The 26299-nt window shown below is 47.7% G+C and overlaps 7 protein-coding genes across 11 annotated transcripts in view; all 7 read left to right on the forward strand.

Moving 5' to 3' along the window:
• Window positions 1–7346, forward strand: part of LOC126578290 (uncharacterized) — an 8566-nt gene extending 1220 nt beyond the window's left edge. The window contains exons 4-5 of the mRNA XM_050240713.1: window positions 5767–5936; window positions 6025–7346. Of these exons, the coding sequence (XP_050096670.1) occupies window positions 5767–5936; window positions 6025–7234 (1380 nt within the window). The 3' untranslated portion in view covers window positions 7235–7346. The remainder of the gene's footprint in view (window positions 1–5766; window positions 5937–6024) is intronic.
• Window positions 1–26299, forward strand: part of LOC126578312 (regulator of G-protein signaling 20) — a 268141-nt gene that overhangs the window by 41467 nt on the left and 200375 nt on the right. The window lies entirely within an intron of this gene.
• Window positions 388–5539, forward strand: LOC126578284 (uncharacterized). Its single transcript, XM_050240702.1, has 2 exons — window positions 388–2540; window positions 2616–5539. The coding sequence occupies exons 1-2, from the start codon at window positions 866–868 to the stop codon at window positions 5213–5215; spliced, it is 4275 nt and encodes a 1424-aa protein (XP_050096659.1). The 5' UTR covers window positions 388–865; the 3' UTR covers window positions 5216–5539.
• LOC126578308 (farnesol dehydrogenase-like) lies at window positions 8054–9077 on the forward strand. The gene is made up of 2 exons (XM_050240736.1): window positions 8054–8694; window positions 8765–9077. Exons 1-2 carry the CDS (start codon window positions 8131–8133, stop codon window positions 8936–8938), a joined length of 738 nt encoding a protein of 245 aa, XP_050096693.1. The 5' UTR covers window positions 8054–8130; the 3' UTR covers window positions 8939–9077.
• Window positions 10600–12538, forward strand: LOC126578309 (farnesol dehydrogenase-like). The gene is made up of 2 exons (XM_050240737.1): window positions 10600–11443; window positions 11512–12538. Exons 1-2 carry the CDS (start codon window positions 10880–10882, stop codon window positions 11683–11685), a joined length of 738 nt encoding a protein of 245 aa, XP_050096694.1. The 5' UTR covers window positions 10600–10879; the 3' UTR covers window positions 11686–12538.
• Window positions 14048–15055, forward strand: LOC126578310 (farnesol dehydrogenase-like). Its single transcript, XM_050240739.1, has 2 exons — window positions 14048–14669; window positions 14747–15055. The coding sequence occupies exons 1-2, from the start codon at window positions 14106–14108 to the stop codon at window positions 14918–14920; spliced, it is 738 nt and encodes a 245-aa protein (XP_050096696.1). The 5' UTR covers window positions 14048–14105; the 3' UTR covers window positions 14921–15055.
• Window positions 22405–26299, forward strand: part of LOC126578285 (neurotactin) — a 31958-nt gene continuing 28063 nt past the window's right edge. For 2 of the 5 annotated variants that reach the window (XM_050240703.1, XM_050240707.1), the window contains exons 1-2: window positions 22602–22712; window positions 23521–23677. The gene's annotated coding sequence lies outside the window, so the exon portion shown is untranslated. Of the gene's footprint in view, window positions 22528–22601; window positions 22713–23520; window positions 23678–26299 lie in introns of those variants that run through there. The other 3 variants (XM_050240706.1, XM_050240704.1, XM_050240705.1) reach the window with 3 other exon arrangements.

The following is a 26299-nucleotide window of genomic DNA, read 5'->3' on the forward strand; positions in this document are numbered from 1 at the left end:
TATTCAAAGCTGATCAATCTAACTCTCAGATATCTACCTATAGTACTATCGTACGTATAGTACTACAGTACGCTGTCGAACAGTAATAAAACTAAGCCCATTTATCAGCCTAGTTAATGCGCATAACCTAACCCACGTAGTTAGTTAATTTATAATTGTAAATATTAGAAAAAACGTCCTTGCAATATTCTTTTGCCATGAGGATCCGGGGCGTCCCGGGAAAAGCGCGCGGGAGTAGAATTAAATTTCTGCGAACGAAGCGAAAATCCGCGATTCCGTTTGTCCGTTTTTTTTGCACCCTGTCCGCCGGGGGGTCTTGCCGGTGCTCGGTAAACTGTCATCTGTCAAAACAACCTCGTTTTGTGTGTGTGTGCGCTTTCCCTCGAAGAAAAGGTATGGCGGTTCGGCAAAACGTGAAAAGTTTCTGCACCCGGCTCCACTGACCGCTATGGGACGATACAACCGTGTTCCGAGCTTCCCGGTTTCCTTTTCGCGTGACGGTAGTGCATACCGAAGGGCCACCAGTCCCAGCAGCCCCCGTATCCTAGTTTGCCTCGTGCGCACGGTGGAGTGAGTGAGATAGCGTGGTTTTGCGAAAGCGGTGCCGCTGCTGCCCTCACGGTTTCTCTGGATTTCCCGGATTCCGCGGACCGTCTTCTAGTTCCCGGTCGCGAGTTAGCACTCCCCCCGCCCCCGCTGATGATATGAACGCAAGGGGATAACAAACCGGCATCGATATTTACCACAAAACCATCACCGAAACGAACGACAAGGAGTGCATTCCGGCAATCTGCCGGGAAATCGCGCCTGAGCCAACTTTGTTGGCCCGCCGCTTGAGAAGCAATAATTGCGCTGGTGCATCATTATGAGCGAAGAGGAACTTTTTTTTAGCGCCATCGGCACTGATAACGTGAATCATTTCGATCTCAATGTCATCGCCAACACACTGGCCAGCACGGATCGGCTGGTGCGCCAGAACAAGCAGCAGCGCGAGGAGAATGACAAGCTGAAGGAGAAGATCGTGGCTCTGCGCGAGTCGGCACTGCAGATCAAAACCCTGTACGAGACGGAATCGGCCAAGGTGGCACGGTACGATGGCCAGATCGAGTCGTACGCCAGCCAGCTCCGGGAGCTGGAACAACAGAAGCTGCACGCCGAATCGGAGCGGCTAGTGGCGGAGGATAGGCTGGAGAAGCTCCAGGCAAACACGGAGCGCCGGATCGAACAGACCGCTCGCCGGTACCATGCGATCTGCTGCGACATGGTTCGCCTGTGCCTGCCGCAACACTACACCAATCAGCCACCGCCCGAGCTGATGTCCAAGTCACGGGATCTCGTGGAGCATTTTGCGAACGCAGACAAGCAAGGACTACCGATACAGGATGATGTACGGGAATCGATACAGCAGCTTGCCTTTAAGAACCGGAAAAGGAAAAAGCCGCAAGGCCGGAAAGAATGCCACGATAAGGAGTGTCAAATCGGGCCGACCCTCGGTGCGATGCGTGAGAAGGCCACCAACACCGATCCCTACCCGGTTCGGCCGATCGTTCATCACTGTGCAACGGATGTGGCCGATCTTGAGCCGACACCGATCGTCGTGCCGCCCGTGCAGAAGAAGACGGTTTGCGATAAAAGCACGATGCACGCCATGACGACGATCACACGTGCGACCAGCACGTCGGCGTTCATCAAGCGGATCGACTTCGGTATGAACTTCCCCGAGGTGACCCACAAATCCGTCGACGAGATATTGCGCGAGTGTGTCCCGCTGCCACCGTTGTTGCTCTCTCCGATCAAGGAAATCGTCCCACTGCGCAGCACCATCGAAACGCAGACGGACACGGTAGGCGGCGCCTCGCGCCAACAGCCATGCGTGGCCTCCTGTGGTACGATGACGGCATTGAAGAACATTCGCAAACGGATCGATTATCGGGCCTCATCGCCGACGGAACCACTGGAGGGGCTACGTACTTTCATCAAGAAGGAGGAACATCCGGATGACCGGGGAGCGGTGCATCCGCACCTGTCCACGCTTTGTCGGTTGCTGGGTGAAACGATCTACACGATGATGGAGACGGGCCGACGGTTCGATATGCAGCGGTACAACATGCTGTACGATCAGCTGACAATCATTCGCGCCATGCTGGAGGAAGACGGTCGCCGTGAGTCGATACTGATGAGTGCAATGTTCTCGAACGTCCGTGATCCGGTTGTTGGAAGGGCGGCCGAAACCACTGGCTACCATCGGAAGGATAACAGGACGACTCCTTTCGCGGCCACCAATCCTACCGCCGTCAATCTCGGCTGCGTCACGTCGAATGATGAAGGCACGAGCAGTGACAGTAGTTGTGGGGAAGAGCTTTGCAGTGTCGTGGTGGCAGCAACTGTCCCACCGGAACCAATCGTTCCGTCTGCGATCCCAGAAGCGGAAGTGGAAGCTACGTCCATTCCTACAATCATCACCAAAGAAACGCCACCGGTTGCCGTGGCTACTGCACCGCTATCACAACCCGAAGCGAAACGAGTAGAGGAAGATGATGGTAAGTCCTATGGCCACTCCACTATGGCGCAGCGGAACTATGGCTTATCTGGTTCTCTTTTTACCTTTCGAGCAGCTCAAAGCATACCAACGGTGAATGAACAAGAACCGATAGCTGGCACAAAACAACCGGAACCAGAATTAGTGACGTTGCTTTCAACTCCCTCGACCACCACCACCACAACAACCTCGCCGGTAGAGGAAGATGCCATGGATGATGATCGGATAGCGCAGGAACTGCGCCTCATGGAGGAAGGCGATGATGTGGCCCTGGAAGCAACGGCAAAGGCTGAACAAAAACCAACTCCCTGCTCAACGGCGGCTGTCACTGAGACGCAGACGCGATCAACGACACCACCTCGTTCTCCACCTTCTCCTCGTTCACCTCCTCGGACTAGCAGGAGCTCAACTTCAACGGCAACTTTCGTGTCACCGATCAAGGTGAAGGAAACGAACGAACTGGTCAAGGATCAGTTCAAGACGCCTACCGAACTGCCGATCGGTATGCGCAAAAAGTTACGCATCCGTCGATCATCTGATACGTCCATCGGTGTTTCTCATCCCTTTAAGCGACCACGGTTGGAATCTTGCGCGTCCACTAGTGGCCGCTTATCACCGACATCGACGGACTTTCTGCTGGAGGATGATTGGGATGCCAAGTTTTCCTTAATGCGTGCTCAGCTGGCACCGATGGGTGTTACGTTGTGTGGCTCGACTCCACTTTCGCCCATTCACGATCAATCTTCAGATGAGATGGAAGAGGAAGAAGAAGGGGAAGAGGAGAAGAATTCGTTAGAAACTGTACAGAGCGATATAATCGAAGAAGAAGCCGTAGCAGTCGATGTACCTTTGGAGAGCAGTAGGAATGTAACGGGTGAAAGCGACGCAGGTACGATCGTCGCAATCGAAAGTCCTCCAGAGGCACCGGTTGCGCGAGAAGAAACACTCGAATCCATGAGTCCTGCTTCACCGGATCCGCTTCCTGCCGAAGACGTCGAGATGTCTGTCCAAGTAGAAGTCGCTGAGACAGTAAAACCAACGTCAATCGTTTCTCCCGAGGAAGGCTTGCTTTCTCCAGAATCACCGCCGCCACCATGCTCAGTGGACCAAAAGTTAGTGGAATTACACATAGAGACCCAGTCGCCAGCATCGCCCGATCCCGAGCCAACGGATTCCCCCCAGTCTCCTATCCCTCTGGACGTACCTCTCGAGTCACCGCTTTCGCCACCGATTTCCTCTACCTCATCGGCTGACACCGAACCACCGGCTCCCCTGGTTATACCTCTCAAGCACGAGGCCAGCCAATTGCTGGGCAAACAATTTGGCAAACATGGCACAGGACCCCTCTTCCGTGCGATCGGCGAGTACAGTAGAGAATGCCGGCACGAGGTCATCCGACGAATGGCCGGAGAGTTGCAGCCCGAAGCCAAGAGTGCCAAGGAGGCGATCGGTGAAGCGTTGCAACGGTACATGGAGTCTTCCGATTGGACGGAGGATACCGTCCGCGAGACAAGCAAAGTGGTGCTTGAGCGATGCCAAGATGCCACGTTGATCGCGCAATCGATACTCGATCTTATCGTCTCCCGTGGAGACATCATCACGAACATGAACTTCACTCCACCAGCGCCACCGCTTCCGGCGACACAGCAAAAGCTGGTGCTGCTGGTACGTTGGATCGGCCGGGAACTGCGCACGCTCGATCGTGTCATTCTGCAGGATCTTAATCGTCGTGTGTTCACGTTCAAAGCGGAATCCGTACATTTGGCCGGGCTGCTTGCACTGACCTACATGTACGTTGCGCTCGAGGACAGCCGACCGGTGGAGCGGCGCAGGATCAATACGGCCCGGTTGTACATTTTCAAGTGCCTGTACTACTTCGGATTCAAGTGCATCCCTCTGATACACGCGGTACTGCGAGCGTTTCCGCTTGCGCTGCCCCGGATGGGAAGCGCCAACTTCGACAACAGTGACACCCTCGTCAACACGATCCGGACGGTGCTGATGAACATGAAGTACGGCGATGAAACGAAAACCAAGGGTGGTACGTCGGCCTTCTACCGGAAGCGGGATCTGTTCAATCTGCTCAGCACACACTACGGTTACCAGCGGGGTAGCCCATCGTACGACGAGCTACTGGTGAACCTGATGGACAAACTGCGGGCCAACCGGCTGCGCAACGTATCCTACTCGTTGATCCTAGTCGCCAAGCGGAACGGGTTCGAGTGGGCCCGTAAGCACATCATCCAGAATCGGCTTTATCCGCTGCTGAACGAGTACTTGCGGCAGTTTGAGCAGAGCTGTAGGGTGGTAGCAGAGACGTCGTCGGCCGCCAGCTCGTCGATGATGGCCGCTGGGCTCGATGATCGGATAGTGGCCTGTATCTTCGCCGTATCGTCCATCCTCAAAACGCAACCGTCGGACGAGGACGTGACGGGAATGATGCAAATCTTTACCACCATCGTGCAGCTGGCGCACCGGCATCCGATGATACAGGAGGCAGCGATCGCGGGACTGATGCGGTTTTCCCGCTTTGGCCATGTGGGCATCTACGAGCGGTTAAGCATGTGGTATCCTACGCACCAGATCAGCGATCGGCTCAAACTTATGCTGATGACGATGGTGCACCGAAAGGATTACATCTTCTGGAAAATGCTCGCCAAGAAACGTATCGTGTGAGCGGCATTCCGATTGGAGGAGTAGCAGCTACTCGCACCTACGAGGTGCGTTGAATTGTACATTAATCCTCCCTCTCCTTTTGGCCTTGATTGTGTGAGACTGTTTCCCTATTTAATATCCCCCCAAAAAATGCCCTTTCTAATTTAGCGCCTATTCGTACTCTATACTCTGCAGAATTAGGTTCTGTGACCTTTTTTTAAACTCTACTCTGCTTGATCATGATCCGATCCAAAACGCCGTATCCTACTATCATCCCCCTCTTCCCTAGTTCTCCACCTCGTGCCTCGTGGAAAGGTGATCTGGAGTTTGAAATGAAGAAATATAGCGGAAATGAATTTTAATTCACAAAACCCCGAGGCTCTTTCTCCGAAGGATTCGTAGCGTTTTTTTTTATCCGAAAACTGAATACTCCGAAACTGAATAGTATGGAGTTTTAGGCTCGAAGTTGGAGGGCGAATGCATCGTACAGTACTAAAAATACACAAGAAAAGATCCTGTTTACCAAGTCGTAACTTACTGAGCACATAAATATTCACTCTATATTCTGATAGGTGGATATCGATGAACGATTGCTTAATCAATGCCAGCACCTGGTGAAGCCACTACTAGCGGACTACATCGTGCCTCGGAGCAAACCGTTCAAAGTGGATGTATGGCGTGGTGATATATCCTTGGGACACAGCTGTCTCGAAGGCACGGACGTTGTAATCGGCATTGAAATGTAAGTGAATCGACGGTTTTTAGAACCACCAATGGCTCGTTGGCATTAACCAGCATCTTCTACTTCTCCAACCCCCACCCCAAACCAGCATAGAGCATCTACATGCACCGGTACTCGAGCAGGTTCCGGCGAATGTGTTCGGATATATCAAACCAAAGGTAGCACTGTTCTCCACCCCGAACGCCGAGTATAACGTCCTGTTCGATGGATTGCTGGCGAACGGTTTCCGCCACGACGATCACAAGTTCGAGTGGACCCGGGCACAGTTTGAGCAGTGGGCTAACGATATCTGCCGGCGTTATCCGGCGTATCGGGTGAAATTCTTTGGAATTGGTCCACCGCCGGCCGGTTCCGAAGCGATCGGACACGTCAGTCAGCTGGCGGTGTTTGTGCGCCAAGATGTGCTCGATGGCTTCGACGAGCAGCAGCCGGTAACGGAAGAGGCGCCTGAGCCATCCACTGCTTCACAGCAGACAAAGCCACTCAGTATGGTGTTTTGTGAGGAATTTGGAGAGGTTGTACTCTTGAACCCTCAGCCAGTAGACGACCCACAGCCAACAGAAGCTAGTAGTGTTGGGGTGGATCAAGAATCAGTGCTTCGACCACCGGCCGATCTGCTCCCCCGTGACGATATCGAAGACGAGCCAGGAGTTCGTGGAGCTTATGAACCGTACAACATGGATCTGTACGATGAAGATGATTATGACGACGGCGACGATGGCGACGTGTACGACGATATCGGTGACGACATAGGGCTGGTTCCTTACATTCCTGAAGAACAGGACCCCATCGAAAGGCGAAATCGCAGGGACAGTGGTAACTTTGAGGAGGTGGAGGAGGAGCAGGCACAAGACAGCTATTGGATCGTTGCCAGCTGGTTGTATCCCGTGGCGCAACCAGATGAACGATCGCGTGAGCAGCGACTACGAGATGCGGCCGATTATCAGATACGACGGTTGCGCTACGCGAGCGATGACTTTTGGGATCGCGATAGTGACCAAATACACATCCCACTGGACATCGTACACGGGTGCATCGCAACGGAGGAGGTAAGCATTGAGGAGCTGCGCGAACTGCTCCTAGCCGATGGTCGCTACCAACTCGTGGACGATGTGCTCCTGCTAGCGGTCGAGTATTCCTCCGATGAGGATGAGGTGGATTACGAGTTTGGAGGAGATGGTGGCTCTTATGAACAGGATTGGCCCGAGGATGCGGCAAAGGATGAGGAGTGCCAGAAGGAACCAGCAGCGCAGCAGATCGCCAAATCACTTGCAGAGGATAATGAGCGGTGGGATTGACTCGCAGTTAATGGTGGTCAGTTGGGACGTTTAAAGGAATCTTTTAAATTTTGAATTCAGCACGGGCTATGAAATGCAAATAAATGAAATGAGATCTGTTGGACTTTCGTAATTCTGTTGTTTCATTGCCGTCGCTGAATACGACGCATCGACGACTCATTCATTCCATGAGTTGGCCTTTTCTTTTATGCTTTCGATTTATTTATCAAATGGCGCATAAGCCACGTGTGACACCGAGGCAATGGAATCACATTCCACCATCTGCTAAGCCAGACTGTGCCAGCGGATGATTCCCACTTACTTCATTCCCTGCCGTGATTGACTAATTCTTATCTGTGGCTGACGCAACGTCACCATCACCGCCAGACATAGTTCCGATTTAATGGAAATTCTGCAACTCACGATCAAAAGCGTGCCTTTTCAGGTCGTACTGTTCTGGAACAAATAATTCCTCGGATTCTCACCAATGAATGAGTAGTGACAAGATCGTTTCTAGCCTGCGGTTTCCATATTTACTCATCGTTCACTGATCGAGCATCTCGTGATGTCGAGTCGAGTGGTGAGAACTGCTGGTAAATATTAGCATTTGCCGGCGTTTGCACCTCCCGCCCACCTTAAACAACTTAACTCTGCGGCCATCATATCTAACAGCGAGCGACGACGCCGTTCCAGTGCTCCGATGCTGTGCCCATCTAATCGCTTCTTCCCCTCCACAGAAGCGTGGTCCTTTGTGCAAGTCATGGCCGTAATGAGCGTCGCAGTCACGGGCGTTTGCTTAAAAGCAGATACGAATGAGGTACCAGTGACCATTCAATCGGTTGGCTACCATCACTGACGGTGGTACGGTTTTTAACTTTCATTTAGAATCGTTTGTTTGAAGACACTCTCGTTGTACGATGGAGCGTTGGAATGGGCGTGTGGCCATTGTGACGGGTGCTAGTTCCGGTATCGGTGCTGCGATCGCAAAGGATCTGGCCAAAGCTGGCATGGTGACCATCGGTTTGGCGCGGCGTGTCGAGCGGGTTGAGGAGTTGCGAAAGGATCTCCCGGTAGATGCAGCAAAGCGGCTGCACCCGATCAAGTGCGATATTTCGAACGAAGCGGACATCGATGCCGTGTTTAAGCAGGTGGAAGAACGGTTTGGTGGTTGTGATGTGCTGGTGAACAATGCCGGAATAGCGAAGAGAACGGGATTGCTCGATGTTGGTAACACGGCCGAAATCAGGGCAGTGCTGGACACGAACGTGACCGGGCTAGTCCTCTGCAGTCAGCGAGCTTACCAATCGATGGTGAAACGATCGGTCGATGGCCACATCATTCACATTAGCAGTGTCGCTGGTCATAGCGTTCCAAATATTCCCAAACTCAATATCTATCCTGGTACGAAGCACGCCGTCAAAGCCATCACGGAAACGATGCGCCAAGAGATGCGTGATGCTGGCAAAAAGATCAAAGTGACGGTAAGCAGGGATGCGTTGTTTGGAGGGTGTAATGTTACGTAGTTCTGATTGCACCATTTAATTTTCACAGAGCATAAGCCCAGGTGGAGTGAGAACGGAAATTATAAACGACGCTGAAGTACCCCCAAATATGCCGTTCCTCGACTCGGAGGACATTTCCGGGGCCGTCCTGTATGTCCTGGGCACGCCAGCGCACGTTCAGGTGCACGAGCTCATCATCAAGCCAATCGGAGAGATGTTTTAGGAGGCGACACGTGTTTTTGTGTGTTTAGTAAATAGTAAAACGGTTTCTTTTTTATCTAAATCAAAATCATTTAACAATACAACACAAAAAGATGCAGAAATTCTATTTTTTAAAAGTAACAAATAAATGTGGAAATGTATGCTGCGTGTACTAGATTTCTTCGATAACTAACTTTTACCGATAACGGCGGAGACTGGCTGAACCTGTGAGCAGCCGCAAGTAGCTTAGTTGCGGGCCCGGTTTGCAAGCCTGCTCGAGACAAGCGATAAGTGATATCGCGATTACAGATTGAACGAACCTGTAAGCGCAAAATCAAGCGGCAGTCATAATTAAACCGCCACGAAGGGCAGTTAATTTCACAGTTGTTATAGTTGATGATAGCTGATGAATAAGAGAATTTTGCCATGATAGATGCAAAAGAGATAAGATTGGGTGAAGTACTTTTGAGAAATGCATATCATTGTGTTCCAGCTGATACCATAGTTTCCACAAAAAGATGGCAATAGCAATAACAATTCATTCACTCATGTGCGGCGCAAACTGACCGAGTCACGCCGTCGAGTACTGAGGACTGTGGGCAAATACTAACATTTGCTGATGCACTTCAATCAGCAGCTGTAGAACACCCTATCTTGATATCGAGTCTGGTTGCTCGGTGTGATAATGTCTATTCATGCAATTGCCTGCTCCCCGGCATACCCTTTCCGTGGACCACCGTGGGCTGATCTGAATATTCTGATTTCAAATCAGCTGTTCGGTTGATATGGATATTGTTTTTTTCCTTTTCTTCCTTCTCTATTTTTTTTTAGATTTTCGTCTGTTTACATTTTCGATCCAAACGGGCAACTGTTGTGTATTTCTATACAGTTTCAAATCCTCCCTTCACAATCAGCATTCAGATTGATATGTTTTGTAAAATTTTGATGGCAATTGTTTAAATCACTGATAGTCGACAATGGCAGTGACAAAAGGAAAGACCAAAGATTGTTTAACAATATGGTTCTCCTTTACCCCGGTTTCCAGCCTAATCTACCATGGCTTAGTTTGCGCAAAATGTAACAAGAGAGTTTTATTAGAATGGCAATAATATTTACTGCAAAGGGGCTTTTACTTTTTACTTTAAGCGACTGTGAATGATAATCTCACATTAATCATGTATCACATTAAATATGTATGTTTTTTTTTACCTACCAATTATGCTGAGAGGAAGGAAATCTAGTAGAAGAATGTTAATCGTTCTAGAAAAATACAACAGCTGCCTTTTTGGATAAAACAAGTCGAATTTACAGTCGAATATCTTTAAAAAATACTGACTGAGGTAGACTTTCACTTATGCCAGTGATTGTATCTCTAGTGTTCAATTTGATAAGCCATTCAAATTTAAATGCAACATTGGTCTCTGTTGTATCTGTAACGAAATGCACTCAACACAAGAACGCTAGTGCTTACTACCCATCGTATCTCTCTTGTAGAAGGTCATAATACACCGTCAGTAGATGATAAGTTTGCTTTGTTATCATGAAGAATAACGCAATTGCAACCTTGATTCGCCTACGACGGTAACTTATCAATTCTGTGCTGCTGATAACGGCGCACGCGTGTCTAGAGTGCGTGTGGCGATGCCTCCCTGTCGCGTTCGAGTTCATTCGCTCTTCGGCAGATCCATCCAGAACAAGCCATTGCCGTTCGCCGACACCGACGCCGACGCCAAAAACGAACCGCGGTTTGTTACTCCCTCTGCGACCAATAACACGATTCCCAATACGCACTGGGCGGTTTGTTGGTGTATTGTGCAAGTCATAGTAAAAATAGTGCCCAAGCGCCAAGGTCGACACGCATCTCGCGCTCGCGGCTGCTTCTCATTCGACCGACAACCGCCGTGGTGGAGTGACGCTTTCTCTAGACTTGCCCCCAGTGCTTTGCTACCATACTTTAGTCATCATGGAGCGTTGGATAAGTCGTGTGGCCGTAGTGACCGGTGCCAGCTCGGGAATTGGTGCTGCAGTCGCGAAGGATCTGGCCAAAGCCGGCATGGTTGCCGTCGGTCTGGCACGACGCGTCGAGCGTATCGAGGAACTACGAAAGGATGTGCCGGAGGATGCGGCCAAGCGGTTGCACGCGATCAAGTGTGATATTTCGAACCAGGCTGACATTGATGCAGCGTTCAAGCAGGTGGAAGAACGGTTTGGTGGAATTGATGTGTTGGTGAATAATGCCGGAATCGTCCGGAACGTTCCACTGCTGGATGTGAACAGCTCGGCGGACATTAAGTCCGTAGTGGACACCAACGTGACCGGGCTGGTCCTGTGCAGCCAACAGGCGTTCCAATCGATGACGAAGCGATCGGTCGATGGACACATTATTAACATTAGCAGCGTCGTGGGCCACATGGTTCCGAATTATCCGAAGCTGAACGTTTACCCTGCCTCGAAGCACGCCGTCAAAGCCATCACGGAAACGATGCGCCAAGAGACGCGAGATGCTGGCAGGAAGGTCAAAGTGACGGTAAGCATTAGCCAACGGTTCCAATGACCAGCGTATGGCTAATGTGTTGTGTTTCTTGTGTCCCACAGAGTATTAGCCCCGGTGGCGTGAGGACAGAAATTCTGGATGGTGTTGGACTGCCGGAGGACACACCGTTGCTCGATCCGCACGACATCTCGGACGCCGTATTGTACACGCTGGCCACTCCACCACGAGTGCAGATACACGAAATCATTATCAAGCCGGCCGGCGAGAGAATTTGATCACTCATCGACACGTTGTCCATCGTTATGTTTCAATACAACCTTGGGTCTATTGGCCACAAATGTCTCAAATCTAAGCGACTTACATAATTTCGTGGCCTCTATTTCCTGTGCAGAAGGGAGGATAGAAAAGGGGGTTATCAAGCGCTCGTGGTGCTATCCAGAAACAATCGGCCCTATAGAAGCATAATATAGCCACGCACTTGCTGCTGATAAGATAGCGCGCTAGCGAAGTGAGAAAAAAATACCATCCTTCGCGGGTATTTGTGTGCCGTGATATTTCACGCTTCACGCACCGGTGTGTCTGGGTGTAAATGTATCGCTTCTGTTCGCTCTCGCGTAAAACCCCTGATGCTGATTAGAGAGAATGATCGAGATCGGCAACATCCGGTCTCTCCCGAGGGGTGGTTGCTGCTGACCTTGAATGTTTGCCCATTCTTGCGTGATTCTGGCGCAAGTGTTTTGCGCAGATAGGTAGAAGCAAGGAAGTTTGAGGCAGGTTTGCAAAAAACATTGATTTGCATGTTTTCTTGGCGAAGCGATATGCAGAAATCAAACATCCAGTCCAGTTATTTAGTGGGGTGGTCGTGTATTGGACGGCACGGTCACGGTCAACCGAACTGTGGATCGATTATTCCAAGCGCATCGTTAGGATTTAAATCGAATATAGGCGCTCTTGTAAAGTCTGTTGATGATTTGCTGTACTGGGCATATATTATTGACTTCATTGACTATCTGAGATTTTTCTTAAAGCATTCAAAATATTTTATCACACCGAGGCATGTTTGAGAAAAATATTAGTTCCACTGTTGGTTTCTAAGTCGAACAACTACTACATTTTGAATAAATGGCGATACATCGGCCGATGAAAATGGTACTAATTTATGCGTATTCAATTCCATTAATCGCAAAGAGAATATTCTTTGTCCTGCTTAGGGTGCTTAGGGTGTAGAAACAGCGATCATTCCGGTGGTTTGCATCATATCGAGCCTACGAACTTAAAAATGGAAAAATTGGAAAATCAACACCTCAACGGGATAAATTTATGATCTAAGAAAAGAATGTCAACTAGTAAATTTCAGAAGACCATCATCATGCGGCTACGATGAGCACCGAGTATATTTTCGAAGACACGCCTTGCTAAATTTGATGCTACAGATAAAGTTTTCCACAAATGTTCCCCAAAATACAACGAAATTTTCTAAAAAATTTGTAGTTTCTGGCGAAATTTATATAAAAATAATCAGTTGGATGATTTCTTTACAAAAAAATCTTCAAAAATGAGCCTTTTTTAAACAGAATTTATATTTGCCCCCCCCCCCCCCCCCCCCCAAATAAGAACGAAGCGGATATCGATGCCGCCTTTAAGTATGTCATCGATGGTCAATCGATCGCCGGAGCACGCTAGCGGTTCCCTCGTGGATTGATTTGCCCAAAAATTTAACATTTAACCAGCCTCGAAGTAAGGCATCAAGTTCATAATGAAGACCATACGTTGCAAATGCATTAGTTCTGGGTATTTGATTTTTTAGAAAAAAAACACCTTGCTTCTAGCCAAGTCAGTCTGCTAGCGCTGTAGGATGTTTCAACAGTCGTGCTTAACGCTTTGGAACACCACCTCGAATTCCGGTTCATGAATTTATTATTTGATTTTTTGGTAAAATAAATTAATTCTTACACTCAAGAACGACGAAAAACTTTTGCAATAATTTGTCCTTTGAAATGATTTCTGGGAAGGTACGACCACAGCGTCATAAAAAGCAAAAGAACCCATTGTTAGTTACGATCAATAGCTATCAATAGATGCTAATCGCAGTAAATCGATAAATTGTTACTTCATCTTCACAACCTATGAAGACTGTTATTAACACCTGCTCGCCACTATCTTAATACTTGGCGTAGTTGACAAATATGTGAAAAAATGAAGAAATCTATTCTATTGCTATATTCCACCAAATCGTTATGCAGTATAAATGATTCAATCCCGTCGTGTAATGTGATTTATCATTTCGTGGCGTGGCAGAGTTAAGCTTGATCACCGCGCGCATCACCGATAAGGGGTTGAGTTTAAGCGGAACGCACATTCTACTCTTGACCAGAAGGGGAGAGAGAATTCCTACAGTCATGCTAGTGACTTGCGGGCTCGCTCGCTCACTCGCTCGTTGTTTGGCGGCCACGCCTGGCCTCCAAATTCGATTCGTCCAACAACAACACGTCGCCCCGCTACACACCAGCGTAGATAAAATAATAATAACGCAACCCGTTTTCGCGGTTTCTAATCTGCAAGTCATCGTTAAACAAATGTAGAAGCGACGCGGCGACGGTGGCATCGATACGACGATCAGTCGCTGAGATACCATCGGTGAGGTTGGTGTGAATTCGATATTTTGGGAACCCGTTTTAGCTTCGAGTTTGAAATTATGGAGCGTTGGAATGGGCGTGTGGCCGTAGTGACGGGTGCTAGTTCCGGAATTGGTGCTGCCATCGCAAAGGATCTGGCCAAAGCTGGTTTGGTGACCATCGGTTTGGCGCGGCGTGTCGAGCGAGTTGAGGAATTGCGAAAGGATCTCCCGGAACAGGCCGCCAAGAGGCTGCACGCGATCAAGTGTGATGTGTCGAATGAAGCGGATATCGATGCCGTGTTCAAACAGGTGGAGGAGCAGTTTGGCGGATGTGATGTGCTGATCAACAATGCCGGAATTCTTCGAACGAAACCCCTGCTGGAGTTGGGCACGACGGCCGACATTAAGGCGGTACTGGACACGAACGTGACCGGGCTGGTCCTCTGCAGCCAGCGAGCTTATCAATCGATGGTGAAGCGATCGGTCGATGGGCATATCGTGCACATTAGCAGCATTGCGGGACACGGGGTGCCGAATGTTCCCAACATGAATGTCTATCCAGCGTCGAAGCACGCCGTCAGGGCCATCACGGAGACGATGCGCCAAGAGATGCGCAATGCTGGCAAGAAGATCAAAGTGACGGTGAGCTCTGCGATAACAAATGCCAGTGTACCAGTGTCTTGCATTTTGTTATTCTTTTCTTTATCTCTCTGGAACAGAGTGTTAGCCCAGGTGGAGTGAGAACGGAAATCTTGGATGGAATGGACCTGCCAGCCGATATGAGTCTGCTCCAGTCTGAGGATATTTCGGCTGCCGTACTGTACGCACTGGGAACACCACCGCATGTTCAAGTACATGAACTCATTATTAAACCCGTTGGCGAAATGTATTAATTCATCGGAGCTCACATTGTAACACTCGAATGTTGTATTTCTCGAGAATGCTTCGTGTAAGATCATAGAAACATGTATTTTCTTTTTGTTTTGTGAAAATAGTTAACCAATAAAAAGCATCTTATCACATCTTAGAAAGAAACTTAGTGTTTGTCAGTAAAAAGGGAAATGATTACAGCGCCTTATCGCGGAAATTGGCCACGAAAGGTAAACTTGTACCCTAGTTCTTCTCTGGATTTGGTAGCTTTAGTGATTGTATCCATGCGATTGAAAGATTCACGATTCCGCATTGCCTGCAAAGGAATTCGAGTACCGAAAAAAAACTATCGCATAGTGATTGGAAGGTGAGTTTTAGCGAATAAAAATCCCACAGCCAATACTGAAAGCTACCACCTACACGAGATTTATTTGCAATAGCTGACAGATTTGTATGCCTTTATAACAAGCTTTGTGCAAGCAAATAGAACCTAGTTAAAAAAGAAGGGAAAATACCGAACAATAATTGATGAAACGCTGCATCAAAGTTTTGCAACATCTTTAGACAAAGCGGAACACTCCACGTTTCGCTTGGCTGAAAGCTTTGGCGGTGGAACGAACTCCTAATGCACTCAATCGAATCCACCGGAGAGTTGGTGGCAAATAAAATGGCAGAGTTCAGCCGCACCGCGACCCACCTACAAGTATGATCATCACCATGATTTCGGTGAGTGACAGGTGATTTCTCAGTGCTAATAAAGGACAAAAAGAGACATGCTGAGAATGGGAAAATAATGAGTGCAATCAGTGGACGAGTGCAACGTGCACCTTCATTGATATACTCGAATAAAGTCGTTTAGCTAGAGGAAATCTACGATATGCAAAGTTTGAATGAGGATAATAAATTAAGTGGTTTACTGCCATCTAGTTCCATATTTTTCTTCACAATATTCTTAGAGCGCATCATTTATTTTTCTCAGACTGGAGACCTTTCCAAGAGTGTTGTATCAAACATTTGTATTAATAAAAACAAATCCGTCACAAATGCAGTTAATTAAGCAAACGCCCGTCGTTCACGTCTCGCAGCTCACTCAGCAAAGCTATAAACGATTAATAATTTTAAATCATATTTTCGAAATGCTCCACTCCAAAATCCACTGTCCAGTTCGCTACACGACACTTCATTAATGGTAATGGCACTTGTACAATCCGTTTTTGTGAATTCGATTGTGCCAGCATCGTCATATTAGTACAGAACCGACACAGCGATATACCAATCGGTCGTGAAGATCCAGCAAGTAAGGAGCAACAGTCGTATGGTATCAATATAGTATGCGTTTAATATTCAACTAAACTCCGCAATTCCGCTTTATAATTAATGCAGTGAATTTATTCTGTATCAAGCAGAACAAACATGGAACGTATGATGACGGTATCGCTAGGCAAGAACTCCCTATCGCACACCCCATCAATCATTTGATATCAGTTCCGAGCGCCTTATCATTTTTTTGTCGTTTCGTGTCACCTCCACCATGCTGTAGCATGGAGCTGGTTTTCTAATTATCTGTCTGAGCAAATGGGAGACCCATAGCGAGGGTACTTCTGACTAATTACCGATCAGAATATCATCCTTCTTGTGGCAGTAAGATAATTCCAATAAAGTTAACTGAAACAACTCATTGTGTCTAAGCGTCCTTTTATTTTTCATTGTAACCGTTAAAGAGGAAATTGGATATGTTTTGAAAATTGTTTTGATAGAGAAAGAGGGAAGAGTGAGGAAGAATTAAATTAATATTGCTTCTATCATTTTCAGTTCAAGTAATACACTTATGTTATAAATAAAGTACACGATCCGCGATCGATTGGCTTTACTTTTATCGTTTGGACAACATGTAGATGTTGAATTTGGTTGGTGTGCCCTCAAGACAGCTGATCTCTTCTCGTTAAAGATAAATCGTGTAGGGCGTGAATCACTGCCGCATCTTTACGGTCCAAGGAGTGATCAGTTCAACAACGATTACTCACTATTGCTATCGATTTTGTTCATTAGTTCAATCAGTGACCATCGGATTGTCAATCAACATTCCAGGAATTGAGCTGCCTCTCATGTAATTGAATCAAACCATAATTGATGATCAAATCTCTCTGTGGATCTCCGGTCGATCGTAAAATACTTTTACCATTAAATCACCGCTTCCATGTGATGCACCCTTTTTTTTTTAATGTCACACGTTGATTAAACATGATAATGGTTTTAACCGGATAGTTCAGGAGAATAAATCTTTTTCGAGATTCGTACATAGATTTATGTGTCGTTTCGTCACATTACCCGGGGAGATCCGATTGCTCGGCGGTCCCCCAAAAAACACGAAGGGCTTACCCAACGGCAGCCCAACTACGGCAACGCACAGAACACCAATAAGAATGATTGAAATAATACAACAACGAAAAAGAAACGAAGAGATCCCCTCTTACTCTCCCGCCATGCTCATCATCACACTACACACCCGGGGACCGAAGGCGTCCCCGATCTACCGAAACCGAAACCCAGCGATCCTTTCGTCGCCATCATAATAATCGTTGCCGGCGTTGGATGCTCACTGCGCCGACGATGCAACGCGTGGTACACGCTGCGCTTTCCCCTCGGCTGCCATTCGGCCGCCGATTATGATCTAACCTTTGCCGTTGTCCCTCCTCTCGTTTACTCCTTCCCGATCCCCGAATGCCAATTGTGCATCAGGCGGCTCCGCTCCAGTGCTTTATTCAATCCCGGTGCCGTAGCGAACACAGCTGCTGGCTGGCTGCTGGTATTATGCCTGGTGTGCCAGCAGAATCCACTAATCATGGCCAGCAGAAACGGTCCATTGTGTGTCACCAAACAGTTCACGGTGAGCAGGATATCAGCACGGCAAGCGGATAAATGTTCACGTTTGCTTGTGTCTGTGTGTGGCAGTAAGGGGTCCAAGGATTCATCATCACCATCCGTAAAGGCCTCGGTAGGTCCCGGCCGATATGCCATTGCATCTGCAGGTCGAGGTTGCAATGTGTTCTGGCATGGCGCTGCTGGCTTTGGTTGGTGTTAGTGTCAAACCATGCGGACGCATATGTAAATCGATCCGCTCTCCGATTGTCCTTTTCGTGGTGGTTTGACTCTTTGTGCCGAGAAGCGAAGGTTTCATACCTTGGTGTGCCTTTCTCCTGCCCAAAAAGCGATGCTACGGTTTCCCATGGGATTAGCTCCCACGGCGGGAGATTGGAAATTGTGTCGACATTTCCGGTCAGCGGTAGGTAGCAATAATGAGGCCGACGACCTAATGAGGAAACTTATCCGTATCGGAACGGTAGGTCACATTTTGATCGAAGCATGAACCTCACTTGACACAGAACAGGAGCGAATGAATCATTTACTAGTGGATTGCAACCAATTGAGAATTGGAGACAAATATTGGATAGAGGAGAAAGTAATCCATTATTTTTGAGGTAGAAGGCTTTGCTGCTCGATATCTCATTAAGTATTAGACTGAAAAATTCAACGATTTTCATGCGTTGTAAAGAGGACATTTCACACTACAAAAGTAGTTAATGTTAATTGTTCAATGAATCAGTGAATGTTAGTTATACCATTCGTTTATGAGTTACAATGTGTGGAATCGAAAATTTTGCTGAACCGGGTTCGTCGCTTACGTCTTAAGGGGCAAGTCTTTTGATTCGCACCCAAAACGGTGCCTATCGTAGCTACGTGATGGGTCATCAGAAAAATACAAATCGATACTTGTTTGAAAGATTACAACTTTATTGAGGTAGCCATGTCATGCTTTTGTTGAATTTCCTATTTTTCGATTTTTGGCAGATTTTTGAAGTTAAAAAAGTGATGCTTTTTTTTATTTTGCCTAACATACGAGTTCTACATAATTATTTAAGAAAAAGTTATAAACGATTTTAATAAAAACTCGACGGGTCTACCTAGCAAAAAGTGTAAAAGGTTTTGAGAAACGCTCTTCAAAGTAGCGAGCTGCATGGAGCCTTGTATGAAAGGCAAATTTTCAAAAATCTTCAACATTGTCAGTTATTCCTCAATTGTTCCAAAAAATCTACACAATGTTCTTGAAAGGATCTGCATTAATGGAAAAATGTTAAAACTATGTGTCAAAAACAAAATTGAATACCGAAACCCCCCTTAAATGAACAGCTCATGACACAACATTTATGGTGTTATGGTGACTAAACCTCTAAGATGGTTTTACAGTGTAGTTGGAGGTTTCAAGTCCCATATTAATTTTAATGAGCTATTTTCATACAGCCAAACTCGAATTTAAGATAGTATCTTCCAAGATCGGGATCATTTGAAGCAAGCGATTGACCAGAAATGAACAGAATCGGTCAACAGAAACGGTATCATGTTTCATCTGGATGATGCAAATCAACAAGTGTCTTTAATGGCTTTTAAGAAACACCGAAAGCTTCGATGAAATATTCCGATGCAACCAAAATGTATTGAGACACTAAATTTTTACCAGCTCTTTTGCTTTTTACAAAATTTTCGTGATGAAAATCGATTTGCTAGATGTTCGTTGATAAGAATAAAACCTTCTCTGCAACCTAATATTTAAATAAAATGAAAATAGACATGATAATCCATGAATTTGTCTACATATTTCTCAAAAAGCAATTGCAAATAAATCACCATCTATTGTTGTAGATTATCACGAACAATGTCAGCTCAATGTTCATCCCAATACCCAATTGATGGCAATGAGCTGCTTGCTAAATGTCCCTTTGTTAGGGTCCGTCAACTTTTCCGACACCTTTCCTACCGGTAGCGCATCCAATTTGGCAATTTGCTGTTGTCCTTACACACACCCACCTCACACAAAAGACACAAATCGCTGCTCGGCGCACGCCAAATTCAATTTGTGTGACTTTATCGCTCATCGCCACCATCTGACGTTCGGATGCCCTTACCACACCCAGGCCACAGCATCACATGGTCAAACCAAGCGCGTACCATCCTTCGAAGGTGAGTCCTTTTGGGACCAACGCTCGGTTTAGAGGGATGTCGACGGATGTAGGCTGTCATGTTAACACCCCGGCAGAACATGGGAGGTGCGCGCTCCGTTGTGCCATTGTCACACATTTATGCGAATGATTAATTATGGTGAGTGCTGCAGACAGTGACCATGATGGTGTGAGTATACGGTGAAAGGGCATTTGTACACTTTGAAGTAGCTGTGAGTAGAGTGATGATAATCTTTGTTCTAGGACAGTATTCAATAATTAATCATAAAGAACATAAGCATGAGTAGCCACGCAGGAATACAATTGCATTATTTTACAATTAGTTTGATGCACTTTGAAGGCGCGTTATTCCAGTAAAGCATTCTGAAACAACAAACAACGATGAAATGAACTCCAACATTTTCCCTGCAATGAGCGAGTTTGCTCACTTCAATTACAACATTTAATTGCCTCTGCATTACATTGTCTCTTCCCTCGCTCCGCTACAACATAGCTATGCTGGCGTCCAACGACATAGTGTCGTTTAGCCATCAGTTCCTTCTTCTTCTCTTCCCCTCCTCCATCATCACGATGCTTCTTGGCCAGTTCGATACCGTTCCTGAGGGATCCTCACTCTTACTCCACTCTGTCGCACCACCATTGGTATCGGTTCACTGAGCATTTAGAAAACGGAGCAAAAAAGGGAATGCTCCAATGGGGTCATCAGTCGGGTTGACAGTCCGAAGGGTACGCCGCTGTCCGAGCAATAAGAGAGCACGCATCATTGGTCAAGAACAAACGGAACCAAACACGGATCGCGTTGTGCGTTGTTTCCGGATGCAGACTTACGACACCCCAGGGGGGAAGGGGAACAACCAGTGGACTTGTTTTGCGATGGCCGAGGTCAGGAACCGGCCGGTGAAAAACGTGAAAGCGCGCGCGCGCGCGCTCGGCGCTTCCTTAAAAACAATCGACCCGGTGATCGATCCCTCGGTCCCGCTGCAGCACCGATCAATCGTGTAAAAATGTCCATCGATCGATTTCCATCGGTTGGCTGGTCGCATATTCCGTCAATCTGACTGACACTGGACCGGGGCCATGCGATGCTGCCGATAGTGGTGGCCAAGCAAGCAAGCAAGCGAGAGAGCATGGCGTTGAATTACAAATCAAATAATGATTCTCTACGACGGGAAGATTCTCTAAATCGGTGACACAAGCGACACCAGCTATTAAGGCTAGACGTGCGTTGCATCGTGGCCATCCGAAGCCGTGGCCAGAATGCTCCGAGAAGAATCGTTCAACGCGCATCGGCGGCCTGTGCTCACGTAATGCTTGGAATTCCATTGGCTCCGTAGGTTGCCTCTTTCTGTGATCCTCCTATGGATCCCTTTCCCTCGGTAAGTCCTCGGAGTCCTTCCTTTGCCCTTGCGTTGCGTTCTGGTGAGCCAGGGGGGTGCTTGCTCTCCTGTGGTGTAAAACCTAGATAAACACACAGCCACACATTGACCCTCACTCGCACACACATTTATGCTTTTATGTTGCCTTCCCTTCCCCTTGTTGGAACGCATTAGCATCCTACCATCCTCTCGTCCTCGCTAACGCCTCGTTCGCTTTCCTTCTTGTTTTCTCCATTTCTTCTATTTAATCGTACAATTAAACCATCGGCCACGCAGCGAAGGGAGGAAAGAAGGGATGATTCAACTATCGGTTGGTCGATGATGGTACTCAACGGATCGAGCCGCGTATCGCAGTCACGGTATTTAGAAGCCGAACGGACGTAAGATATGCATTGAGTCTTTTCTCTGGCCACTCTTTGGACTGGCCAACTTACTTTCTGGTTCGCCTGCGGTACCTCTAAGATTGTAATTGGAAACGAATTGATTAGCGATTTGATTTGAGTCCGCATTTCCCAGGGAAATGACCTAGCCTATTTGGCAAGAGAGGTTGAGATGCTGCAATCGCTCGGAACTCTTCAAACAAACATTTAAGCCAAACGACGCCCGGACACCTGACCCAGAGAGACCGCATATGTTTGTTCAGGTAACGATTTTGAAAGTCCACCGTTGCGCATCCTTGATTTTCCGGATTTTCAAAGAAGAAATAGAATGTACAAAGAACTAGAAATAATAAAACATGCTGTACAAAGTTATCCTCAAATTATCGTTGAATTTTGAAACATATTTTCAAACTAGCGAACGCGCACCACGAGTTACAACCCTGTCCGTGTTCTCTCTCTCTCTCTCCTCTCATCACTTTTCGCTCTCTTTATGCTCTTTATGCTCTCCCGCTTTTCGTCTCTCGCACGCATGAAAAACCGTTGCGGCCCAAAGCATAACGCGCCCGCTACGAGCATAAAACAGACGCCATTCTCTCGCTCTCTCTCACGCGGCGCCGCAGCAGCATAATTTGTATGGACGCGCTTTCTCTCGGGTAGGGGCTTGGGCGTCCTCAGAACCCTCTCTTTCTACCGATTTTTTTTCCATTCATTTTCTGGTCGTTGTCGATGCTGGACGTGCTTCGTATGTGCTCCGTAGTGCCGCCGCTTGGTCGCAACATAAAATCGCGAGTTATTTTGTCATCTTTAGAAGCGCGTGAATTACAAAGAGTGCATAGAAAAACCGTACGGTTAGTGCGTGGTTAGTTAGTGAACGAATCCTTTTTGTAGCGTTCGTTGCGCGAGGACGAGAAAAACCGGAACAACTCCTAGCGGGTTGCGGTGTAACCAAGGCAACCACTGCCACCACTACCATTGCCACGCGTCGTGCGCCTGTATGGGTGTCGAGGGAAAAGAGAAAAGGATCCGTGGAGCGCGCTAATCCAGGTGACCGAGCGTGCGGTGGTGTCCTTTGGTGGCTTCGCTTTTCGTGTTTCCATCACCCCGGCAAGAGTGTACAAGTAGCATCGTGCATCGATGCATCGAAGCATCAGCATCAGAAGCATAACCTCGAAAGAAAAGGATATTTTTTTTTTATGTTTTGAACCGAGTAGCGGACGCCGTCCTACGAAAGGCGGCGCAGGAAAACGGCAACAGAGCGCGGCCGCTTGGAAGAAACCTCAAAAGAGGCGCAAACCAAAAGACGTGCTTGAGGCGAGGAGCCAGATAGCGAGAGAGAGAGAGAGAGAGTTTGTTAAAGGAAACAAACAAGCGACGGCGGTTTGTGCATCTTCTTGGTGGTTTCCGTGTTTTATGGTTTCAATAAGTTGGCCCCCGGGGGTGGGCAAAAGGAGCAGAATGTCGATGGTGTCGACGGAGGAGGAAGCCAAAACAACAAACACATCACGTTGCGTGCGTGCGTGCATCACCAAACAACTCATTTTCCGCCAAATGGCAGCGGAGGGAGTGTGTTTTGCCGGAAAACTAGTGCTCCATCGATTTATAGTGAACAAACACATACACAACGAGTGATGATAGTGTGTGAGTGTGCGAGGAAAATTGAAAATTTTCGCAGATTGACAAGATGTTGATGATGCCCCGCGCACAATCGGTGGCAGGCGGAAAAGCGAGAAAATTCCCTGCCCCGCCTGCTACGCTTATACCACGTGACTTGGAGTCGGTTGAATGTTTGCAGTTTGTTTTTTCTTTGTGCTTTTCAGTTGTGAAAATTCATTTTTCTTTTCTTCAATTTCAGCAGATATTCGAGTGCACTGATAAGTGGTGATAGCGTGTGAAGGAAAAGCTGTGTTGACACGATATAGAACAGTGAATCCTGCCTGTGTGCCTGTTTGTGTTTGTTTCTGCATCCGTTTGGTGGATACAATTGGACTGAAAAAAAGCATCGCCATCGGGTAAGTGATTAATCGAAAATTCACTGGACCCCCCCCCCCCCCCACACCCTCGCGGAACCATCCTCTTATCAATGTTGTAGCACATTCAACAGCTTTCCACTCACGGGAAGAAGAAAAAAACGGGCACCAGTGCGCCACACTGCGCCTGCCTCGAAGCGGTGCGCCGGCGAAAATACCGGCCCCGAAAGGCGAAAGGAGGAGGGTGTTGGGGGGGAAAAACTCTGGAAAATCTCGACCAACGCGCTGCTCGCTTTGTCTGTGTACGTTTGCTTGAGCCGGACGCCGTCACACACTGGCGGGGGAAGCGAAAATTGCATTTATCGATCGAAAGGCAGGACGCAAGACGCCGGTACCGCGTGCTGCGCCGGGGTGTGGCGTTCACGGTGGCACAGTGCCATCACTCTAGAGCACTGGGTGGCCGAAGCAAAGAAGCCCCCCCCAGCCCGTAAGATCAGCAGATTTCTATTTATTGCATTGCGCTTCGTAACGTTATGCTTGTAAAGGTTTTTTGTGCGGATGTCAGCGAATTTTGCGGTGCCTCATTGGCATGCTCTGGGATCTGCTGAATGCAGCATCGGTTGCATTCGTAGCGATGACAATGGCAGATGATATTTGATGCGACATTGTTGTCGTCCATGGGAGAGATACGGTTGTTTGTTCTGAAATGTTTTTCCTCTTTTTTTTTTGCAAACGATATCACATTGTATCGAAGCAACTCGACTGCTTACGCTTAAAATGTTTGGAATTTAATCAACTATCTCACAGAAACTGTAGAAGAGGAGGAAAATTCGGCTACATTCATGCGCTTGGAAAAGCGACCGAGAACTCTTCTTTCATCTCCGTCACGCACTCATGCCCTGGAGTGAGATATCCTGGCTCCACACACTCGCGAGGCGACTATGCGCGTTGCGTTGTTGAAGCGATAAACGAAAGGATAACACTCCCGGCACCAGTAGTGACGACACCAGCACTAGAATTAAGGATGACGCACAGTTTGCGTGCGTTGTTCTTCTCTTTTGGCCCAAAAACTTTGACAGCTGCCGTTTTCCCTCTCTTGTGGGTCCTGGAGCGGTGCTTTTCTGTATGCTTTTGCGGCAACATGCAATATTCATGCTGCTGGCGCCCGGCAACGTAGCGTGTGAGGTCGTAAAAGGACTTGAAATATGAGTTTCGTTTCTCCGGCAAACACAGACATCACAGTGGCAGTGCCAAGAAGGGCGGGTTCTTTTTTCGGGGATGTCTCCAAGGACACGCTGCGCGCCGCTCTGTCGTCGTCGTCGGTTTTGGCGACTGTTTGTCCGTCACATGGCTCCATTACTACGCTGATGGTGTCTATATTTTGCAAAAGTTGAGTTAAGAAGTTAAAGTTCCATAAACAAATTGTTTTATTAATCCGTGGAGTCGACAATTAAGTACAAAAACCAAAAAGAGCGAAACCTACCTCGTAGTCTAAAGACTCGCTTGCTTTGATCTTGCCTTTTTTTCGGTGTCGCTGCTCAAAAACAAGCTTCTTAGGTAACGGAACGATAGACCTAGAATCCTTTTCCCACCGTGGTGGCCACATAGCAGTCGGGCAGGCAACAAATCTACGCGTTGTAGCCCCCTGGTCCCTCCTCGCAGTTCGTGGTTTTAGCGCGCACTTACCTGGATGCGGCTTACCGGGATAAGAAATCATTTTATTGCCTCCGAAAAACCGATCCAGCGGGCCCTGTACCTGGAACAATTTCTTTCCACACGCAGTACAGTTTTAAGATACCTCGGAGGGCCCTTCGAAGCACATTTTACCATCTACCTTCCCCCTACCTGGTGTGTGGTTCTCATGGATCGTCTGAATAATTGAGGTTGAGCGATGGTGGTGGTATTCAAAATTAATTTTCCCAAAAACCACAATGATGATCCAGGATTTCCTTTTTCGTTGTACCTGGTGGCTATCTATCACCAGCACTAACAAAATGGATAAAAATGAGTGTCCGTAGTAGAAGGGAAAGAAGAGAAACAGAAAAAAAACCTCGATAGAACCTAGGAAACGGCTCTAAACAACAACTCATAATTGGTAGGGAAAAAAACGGTTCAAAAATTAAAATTAAATTGAAGTGCACTGCGCCCACCTCCCTCTATGCACTATTACGAGTGTGCATAACGCCCTTTGATGTTATCTGGCGCTCGGCCTAGAGTGCTCCACGTGGCTACCGAATGCCGCTTTATCGGTCAACTTCATTTCCATCTTTACGCCTCTCCTCTCCTCCTGTGAGACAATGAGAGTGCAGCTTTGCACCGACTCCCAACACAGGAGGAGTGGGTGCGAGAAAATGCATCAACCAGCGACCGTCGTTCGGTGGCAAATTGGTGTCCTGTCAATCAGACCAGACCAGACCAGACCAGACCTAGACCAGGATCAAACATCCATTGCATCGTGTCGTGGAAGTGACTAAACACTTTTCCACCCTTTCTTTCCACGGCTTCCGGCTTCCGACGCGCCTCATGTCGCGTGGTGTGGTTCGCGAGTTCGAAACAATCGACTAACAACCCAAACGAACAAACGAATGAACGAACGAAAGAAACGCGAAGCCGGTACACGGGTGTCGTGCGCTTGGTGAGTCGATCATTTTCCCCGCGGTGATA

This window comes from Anopheles aquasalis, chromosome 3 (genome assembly GCF_943734665.1).
Source record: "Anopheles aquasalis chromosome 3, idAnoAquaMG_Q_19, whole genome shotgun sequence".
Classification (NCBI taxonomy): Eukaryota; Metazoa; Arthropoda; class Insecta; order Diptera; family Culicidae; genus Anopheles; species Anopheles aquasalis.

What these genes read in the sequence shown, in the direction of transcription:
- LOC126578310 (XM_050240739.1), top strand. Translation starts at nt 14,106, where the DNA reads ATGGAGCGTTGGAATGGGCGTGTGGCCGTAGTGACGGGTGCTAGTTCC. An exon ending in GCAAGAAGATCAAAGTGACG is followed by an intron (nt 14,670 to 14,746) that starts GTGAGCTCTGCG and finishes TCTCTGGAACAG; the next exon opens with AGTGTTAGCCCAGGTGGAGT.
- LOC126578308 (XM_050240736.1), top strand. Translation starts at nt 8,131, where the DNA reads ATGGAGCGTTGGAATGGGCGTGTGGCCATTGTGACGGGTGCTAGTTCC. An exon ending in GCAAAAAGATCAAAGTGACG is followed by an intron (nt 8,695 to 8,764) that starts GTAAGCAGGGAT and finishes TAATTTTCACAG; the next exon opens with AGCATAAGCCCAGGTGGAGT.
- LOC126578309 (XM_050240737.1), top strand. Translation starts at nt 10,880, where the DNA reads ATGGAGCGTTGGATAAGTCGTGTGGCCGTAGTGACCGGTGCCAGCTCG. An exon ending in GCAGGAAGGTCAAAGTGACG is followed by an intron (nt 11,444 to 11,511) that starts GTAAGCATTAGC and finishes TGTGTCCCACAG; the next exon opens with AGTATTAGCCCCGGTGGCGT.
- LOC126578284 (XM_050240702.1), top strand. Translation starts at nt 866, where the DNA reads ATGAGCGAAGAGGAACTTTTTTTTAGCGCCATCGGCACTGATAACGTG. An exon ending in ACGAGTAGAGGAAGATGATG is followed by an intron (nt 2,541 to 2,615) that starts GTAAGTCCTATG and finishes CCTTTCGAGCAG; the next exon opens with CTCAAAGCATACCAACGGTG.